We start from the raw sequence: 8,208 nt of genomic DNA on the forward strand, positions 1-8,208 counted from the left end.
TATTTATTCCTTCTTCTATAATTATTTTGTTTTACATTTAGTTTCTTAAATTACATGTACAAGTTAATTTGCTAGTAACTAAAATATGTTTATAACATAGAAAAATGGCAAAAGAAATGGTCAAATATCAATAAAAAGTGGGGAACAAAAATAAAAGGAGTGTGCTACTTTCGAGAAAAACAAGTTTTTACGCAATAAATGATTTTCATTTTGACACAGATACTTGTAAAAATGAATTTTGAAATTTAAGCAAAATACTATTTTGAAAACAAAACCCTTGCAAACATTTTCTGAGTATAAGTAGTACCAAGAAACATGACTAGTGGGGATGGCTATCCGTATAATAATAAAATCATATGTCCTTATGAATTTGTGTCCAACTTGTCATTGTACGGTATAACAAAATGAAATAATATTGCTGTTCTTTTGTTTTTTTCTTCAAATTTTATTCATATATCAAATTACTGGTCATCATTGATGTCACCTGTTGTTATCATTTTATCAGGTTCCTCTAATGGAGCTGCGTTAGTTTGATTAACTACATCAGACACCGCAGTGGGATCTACAGCGTTCGTCTCGACTGGATCTGTCGTTTTGACTTCATCAGACACCGCAGTGGGATCTACAGCGTTTGTCTCGACTGGTTCCGATGTTAGGTTTTCATCGGTTGTATCTGTAGTATCAGTCTCTTTTGGGTGAGGTTTGTCTTCTTCAACTTCCGGTTCGCTGTCACTGTCTGTAATGTGTACATAGATATCAACTGACGACTGATAAATGTCAGGAAGTAAATAATTTAATTTTACGTTATAATTTGTTTATTTACATGTCAAACATATAATTCAGATTAAAAATTGATTTTCAATTCGAATAAATATATATAATAATCCACGTGTAACCAGTTCGGTCCAATAGTAATAACAACATCTAGACATGTCATGATCGGTCCTTAAAGGAATTGCATGTATGATATATGCTTCCGTGGTGAAGACAATGAAAACATTTAGCAATAGGTAAGACAGGAATAAACATTACCGTCGTGGTGCATGTGACTCAATGTAGATGGGTGGCGTTTTAGTCCGGACTCTTCCTGTTTCGCACGAAGTATGGTATTACTATGCACGAGTTGTGCGTGCTCTATCGCCTCCATTAATTCCTTCATCATTTTAACCTTTTCTTCACTAGGCTATAAATACGAAAAAATAAAACACTTGTCTTTAAATGGTCCCATTGTCGACACTGTAGATGATGCATAAAGAGGATACATTCGAATAAAGCTGGCAACCGTCGACTCTATTCGAATTGGTCTATAACAGAAGACATGTAATACAATACTTAATAAGTATAAGACATAAGTGCATATCATGAAAAAATGATATTCGGATGTTGATGGCAAGTGTGATACACATAAACCGATATTGAATACATTTAAATAGCACAAAATAAAATTTTTGGAACAAAATATTATTTTTCATTATGTAAGTGTTCAATTAGCATACTAAATCACTTAAAACCTTATATCAACATTTTATTTGTAAGCACATTATTATTAGAATTTCAAAATGATACATTTCTACTGCTTTTATCGATATTTGAAATTCTTCTATTATAGACCAATCCACGTGTAGTGTACGTGTTGTATAACTATTTTGAAAATGCCTACTTTTCCCAAGTTGACTGTGTAAAAAAACTTCCCCGTCACCCTTTGCCTTTAAACAAAGTAAATAGTTAACTTGATCATGACCTCGCATGATAATCTGAGCCGCGTCACGACAAAACCAACATAGTGCGTTTGCGACCAGCATGGATCCAGACCAGCCAGCGCATCCGCGCAGTCTAATCAGGATCCATGGTGTTCGCTTACCAACCGTTTACAAGTATAGAAACTGATAGCGAACAGCATGGATCCTGATCAGACTGCGCGGATCCATGCTTGTCGCAAACGCACTATGTTGGTTTTGTCATGACGCGGCTCATGTCTGTTTACCAACATTATATCTGTATAAATAAACTTAGGATACCTGTGTTCCTTTCACCTTGTCTTTATAAAGCTCGTGTAGTTGATCACTATTCTGGGCAGTGTTACATGTTAAATTTCTCCTTCCCTTCATTTTCTCCTCGAATTTCTTTTCGGCTGATTCTTCCTAATGTGCAAAGCATATTTACTATATTTTTCTTTCAAATGGCAAAAATTATAAATGAAAAACAAACCAATCGTTCTTGATCGTGTACTCTCTTATACACATTTACCTGAAAGGAACTCCGCGGAGGTCCGAAAGCCTAAAAGCTTAAATTGATTTTTATTTATACAGATAACCTTTGGCTAAACAGAAAGATATACAAAAGATAGTTAAGAAATATACTCAGAAATAAATTGAAAATCGTATATGTGTTATCTTAACCCAATTTGAGTGAAAAGTGTTGCAACACTTTTCAATTGTTGGTCATTTTTCACAATAAGAATAATCATTTGTAAAAATAGAGTGAGAGAATGATCTGAAAAATTGCACACGAGCAAGCTATTGGTCTAAACTTCCATCAATTGAAACATAAATGAGCCGCGTCATGACAAAACCAACATAATACGTTTACGACCAGCATGGATCCAGACCAGCCTGCGCATCCGCGCAGTCTGATCTGGATCCATGCTGTTCGCTATCAGTTTCTCTACTTGTAAAAGGGTTGGTAAGCGAACAGCATGGATCCTGATCAGACTGCGCGGATGCGCAGACTGGTCTGGATCCATGCTGGTCGCAAACGCACTATGTTGGTTTTGTCGTGACGCGGCTGAAATCTCGAAAAAATATCAGTAAAACCTCAGTGAGTCCCATCATTAAACTTTAAAATCCCGATATGCTTGCACCCATCCTTTACATTTTCAGCTCACCTTATCGGTCTGTAAATGTTCGCGCAGATTCGGAATTTCCATTAAAAAATATCATAAAATCATAGTATAAACTTTATTCATCCGACAAACTGTACATGTGCGTACAACATTTACACTTTTTAACTTAGAAAACAAGTAAAAGATAACTTATATCAATTCCTCACTAGTCAAGAACATATACAAAATTGAGATCCAAAAAGTGTTGCGCTTAGATATAAACTTATAATCCCGTAATGATGAATAAAGAACACATAAAATGCTTGTCAACTGGAGAAAATACCGCTGATAAATATTGATAATGTAAGTAAAGTGGCATTTTGACTACCATACAAAATACTATGTCACTATAATTAACTGTACCAATTACCAGAATGAAGATAAAGGTAAATATCTATAATTTAGCTACATGACCATTTGGTAATATATTTTGAAACTGTAACAGTACCTAGGAAAAACTTAAGAAAAAGAAAGAAAAATGTTTTAACTGTACAAATTGCCACTCCACAAATCAAAGGTTCAGACACATGGCCAATTAGTAACTTTTTGAAATTGTTACAGGACGTTAACATTCAAAAAACTTTGAGAGAAAAAAGAAAAACATACTTGCGGTTTTGAAGCTAAATGGGACATTTACATTATAATCACTTAAAAACTATATCAACCTTTTTCATTAAAGGCGCATTATGCCTCAGAAAACATCTCTATAAAGGTCAAACGAGGCTGAAGAAATTAGAGATAATTGTAACTGAGATAATGTATCATAAACGTAGCAAAGTGTGAACTAAGTAGTATTTTGACTTACATGCACAATACTAAATCTGTATTACTGTACCAACTGCCAAAAAGCAAATGATGAAAAAGATGGCAATGAGTAACAGTTTAGTACACCAAAAATAAAAAGCTTTTGAGAAATAAGAATAGAAGTATTTCTGAGGCATAATTGGGCCTTAAAGCCTTTTCTCTAATTTCGCATATTTCATTCAGTTCATAAACATTTTTAATTCGCAAATAAATCTTTGTTGTCACATAATAATTATGTTATTCACATTAAAACTTACCATCATAGCTTCAATATGTCCACAGACATGTAGACAGTGAATCTTTTTCTTTTCTTCTGCCATTTTTGACTGTGGATTCCTTAAAAAGGAAGATGTCGATCTTGTTAAGATTGTGTTTTAAAATCTTTATAAAAATGATGCAATGTGGTATTTTTGTCTCTAAAATTGTAGATTGTTTTAAAATATTGCCAATGATATTACATCTAGTCCTAAATTAGAAATAAAAATGACTTCATAAACATATCACAACCATGATTTCCAAGGACGTTTGGAACTGTTAGGAGTCAATTTTAATCAAAAGAACATAAAACTTGCTAGTTATTTAGTATATCTTATGCACAAGTATATAAGTTATATACATGTAAGTAGATCTACCATCGCTCTCTGGCCGTGTAAGGAATTTATTCATCGTGGGAGGAGGTCTAATTATGCATTTTGGTATGAGAGTGGGGCGGGATACAATCATGTATTCATTTATAACACTCTTACCGGAACAAAATATAAAAAGTGTGTATTTTAACCAAATTTTAACCAAAAACAACAGTCATAAAATATGTTCCTTACTTTACATTCTTGAATACTGACAACAAAGTTTTTTTTCTCAATTTTAACAAGTTTGTGTTATGTGTTTATTTTCTGATGCAAATGTTTGTAAATTTATAATTTGTGTTAGTCTTTAAGTCTATTATGGAGTAGTACACTTTTATTCATCGTCGGTTACCCATGGTATATATTCCGTACATACAACATATTGTATATATATATTCTTTATCTATAAAACATATAATTGTGTGTATTTGCGTTTATTTATACTCGCCACCGGTTGCCCATGTGGGCGAGTCCTCCAGAAGAGTATTAGTCATTTTAGATTTTTGGAGGATAGTGCAATTACAGATACAGAAAGATGTCCCAATTCCAGAAGCTTCTCCTGGTTCTTTAGCGTGCCAAGTGTTTAAGCACCCATACACGGGACCTCGATTTAAAGTCTCATCCGAAAGACTGATTAATAATTTTAGTTGGCCAGCCCGGGAATCGAACCCACAATGTCGAGATTACAAGTCTCGCGCTCTAACTGATTGAGCTATGCGGGCTGGCAAATATAAATAAAATATATTATAAAACATAATGTTGTATGTACGGAATATATACCGTGGATAACCGACGGTTATCTCTATTATAATTAATATAATTTTAAAGATCCTGTAACTCAGTTTTGTTATAATATGCTTTTAAATCATAAATATAATGCTCAAATGACGATTTATCAATATTGTTATTTCCAAAAAACATTATTTGAAATATTACCAAATTTACATTTTATGTTAATAAAGGGAGGTAATTAAAAATTAGTTTCTATTAACTTATTAAGTCTAAGTCACATTTTTCAATAAGAAATGTCATGGATGACAGCAATAAGTGTTTTGACAAGGGAGTACACTACAGCCAATAAAGTTTGAAACTGACAAAAATATATTCCAGCCCAGCTGATAAACGTATCTTTGGGCCGACCTGGGGGGGGGGGGCTGCAGCCCTGAAGCCCGGGCCTGAAACCGCCACTGAATGAATGCATATATTTTGCATATCATGTGGTACATATTTTTACATAATCTTCGATGTTAGAAGCATAATTATATACATAGACCTCTGTGGTAACAACCTTAATTACAACATACAGGATCTCTAAGTAATGTTCGTGTAATCATGAGATTTACTCTAACAGAATATAATTATCCTGTAGAACGTGATAGGAAAACAATATACATAATTTTTTAGGTAACAGAATAACATACACACGGGCAGTATGTATAATTAACTGAAAGTGACATTATGCTCATACTTTCAAAGTCAAATTGAGCTGAATTGTTTTTATTTTTCAAAAGATTGACTATCAAAATGGCGTTTGGCCAACAGTTGATATTGGAAAATGTTTAGAATAAAATTATAAATCTGCCTAAAAAAAATTTTTTTTTAATGTCTCACTTTTTTTATAAACAAAGTGTTATAGGTAAATTCAAACAGATATTTATAGAAATTTCATCTGGATCTGTGTGTTATTCATTGTTTATGCGAACTTAATTATAAAATTAAATAGAGGATATTGAATGAGTGTAAGTTCAATACTGAATTTATTGCACGAGTTGAATAAAATTATATTATGCGAGCCTCTGGCGAGCATAATATTATTTTATTCAACGAGTGCAATAAATTCAGTAATGACCTTACACAAATTTAATATTCTATTTATCACATACCCAAAATAAAGACCGTTTAAAGTGAAATAAGAGTCTTTTTTCATTGACGCGCCTATAGTATAACGCTAACATTTAGCGCGTCTTTACACTATGTTTGTATAACGCTAATGACGTCACGTCAAAATATATGCACGGCCGTGCAATACCATATTTACGGAGTCGCAAAATCGGCACGGGTGTGTGATAAAAGGGATTATGGCAAAATGAAAACTTATTTTGATCTTCACCCGTTCACTCACTATATGCCCTTAGATGGGCATAATGTCACTTGAAGCTAACTTTATTTCATTTTGACAGAGAAACAAACTATTGTTCGGGGGGAAAGTATTTAAAATTTGGCTTATTATGTTGAAGAATTTGCCTTAAAACAATTTAAAAACAAAGTAGATTTGAATTACTTCATATACTGTAAACATTACTCACTCAAACAATAGCTATATGACTGCGATCCATACATAATTATAATAATTTGAAAGACACATACATAACCCTAGGTAAGAAATAATTTATCCAAAAACAAAAATGGGTGAAAAGTTCTTAACTGCATTAATAATTAGTTGGTGATATAAAACTTTACCAGTGTTTTTAGATAACATATTGACGAAAGATGTCTGCAGAAAGCTTTAACTCGTAGAAATCTTGATTATCAAATAAAAAAATATCAATTATGAATTAAGTTGATTAAAGGGAAAACTTAACATAACATGTGTTTTGATACAACATACTTATAAACATATCAAATACTTATAAAAACATCCTTAAAAGTGTGATATGTGATAACATGTAGTCTACGAACAGATAATCACGATGTATTCGGGCGAATAATGTTTGTTTATTAAAGGCTAAAACATGAGAAAATATTTCTTTAAAAAATATGAAAAGACTAAGGTCAAAATTTGAAGAAAAAATATCAACAGAGCTACCTAGATCAACATCTCTTTGTCCAAGTCGGAAGCTAGACGCATCTTCAATCTGAAGACCAAGATCTAAATAAAGGCAGATTTTCTGTTTTTATAGGAAGATCTAATAAAACTTAAACTATATATATCAGTAAAACTTACCTGTTCCTCTAAATGTTTTATAAATCAATTATTTTAATGTAACTCTAGCAAACCTAACATGCGACTGAAACGGGATAACTATGATGTGTATCTATGTGTACTACGATACGCTGCGACAAGTAACGTCATGACGTCACAATATGCACAATATGACTGTGACGTCATTTTTATTACGATTCTGTCGCATGAATAACTTTATAAAACGTTAACGTCTCTTTAATAATACGGGGAAGTCAAAGACCGGGCCCGCGAAGCGGGTCCGGGCATTGGCTTGCCCGGCTATAGACTTCACGTGAATATTTAAAAGAAAATCAAATAAAAAACAATTAAAAATATATAGAATTCTATACCTATAAATGAAATTTTCAGTGTCAGTTCTAGTCGGGTGCCGCCATTTACAATGTATGTCAATGATAATAGGCGGGGTATTCCGATAACGGAACAAATCTCAACTTTTCGGATTAGTAATAATCGTCGAGTGTTCCGAGTGAAAACGGAAGCGGTGTATGTAATATCGAATGACACCTTTAAAACGGAAAGAATGAAAGGATTTTTTTAACGACTTCCCCGTTCATAGGCTTTGCCTAATTTCATATTAATAATAATAATAATAATAATGATAATAATAAACACTTTATTTCATGAAGGTAACATATTAAGAAATACATATCTCATTTACAAACAAGATAAAGAAATTCACAAATGTGTAGATCTACACACATATCAAAAACATAGACAACAACCATACAAATCGACAGACACATGCATACATCAGATTCATTTAAATTGTATATCAAGTAAATATTTTTCATATTTCTTCAAAAAGCATATAGAGACGAAGGCTCTTTAATGTATAGATGTAAATTATTCCATACTTGCATCGCATTATCTTAACATATTTTGTATTAGATCTTACTTGTATTTGTTTCTATTTGTAGTTGATCTAAGTGTAT

The 8,208-nt window shown here is 32.5% G+C and overlaps 1 protein-coding gene across 1 annotated transcript; it reads right to left on the reverse strand.

Moving 5' to 3' along the window:
* Positions 1-421: 421 nt before the first annotated feature.
* LOC132736487 (uncharacterized) lies at positions 422-7,372 on the reverse strand. The gene is made up of 5 exons (XM_060723627.1): positions 7,256-7,372; positions 3,943-4,021; positions 2,019-2,141; positions 1,033-1,183; positions 422-736 (listed from the first exon to the last, which is right to left on the reverse strand). Exons 2-5 carry the CDS (start codon positions 4,003-4,005, stop codon positions 462-464), a joined length of 612 nt encoding a protein of 203 aa, XP_060579610.1. The 5' UTR covers positions 4,006-4,021; positions 7,256-7,372; the 3' UTR covers positions 422-461.
* Positions 7,373-8,208: the final 836 nt, after the last annotated feature.

This window comes from Ruditapes philippinarum, unplaced genomic scaffold (genome assembly GCF_026571515.1).
Source record: "Ruditapes philippinarum isolate M1 unplaced genomic scaffold, ASM2657151v2 ctg4007_1_1_1_1, whole genome shotgun sequence".
Lineage (NCBI taxonomy): Eukaryota > Metazoa > Mollusca > Bivalvia > Venerida > Veneridae > Ruditapes > Ruditapes philippinarum.

Coding starts and splice junctions, on each gene's coding strand:
- LOC132736487 (XM_060723627.1), bottom strand. CDS start 4,005: ATGGCAGAAGAAAAGAAAAAGATTCACTGTCTACATGTCTGTGGACAT. Junction 1,184..2,018: donor ACAAGGTGAAAGGAACACAG/GTATCCTAAGTT, acceptor TCGTATTTATAG/CCTAGTGAAGAAAAGGTTAA. Junction 737..1,032: donor GAGTCACATGCACCACGACG/GTAATGTTTATT, acceptor TACACATTACAG/ACAGTGACAGCGAACCGGAA.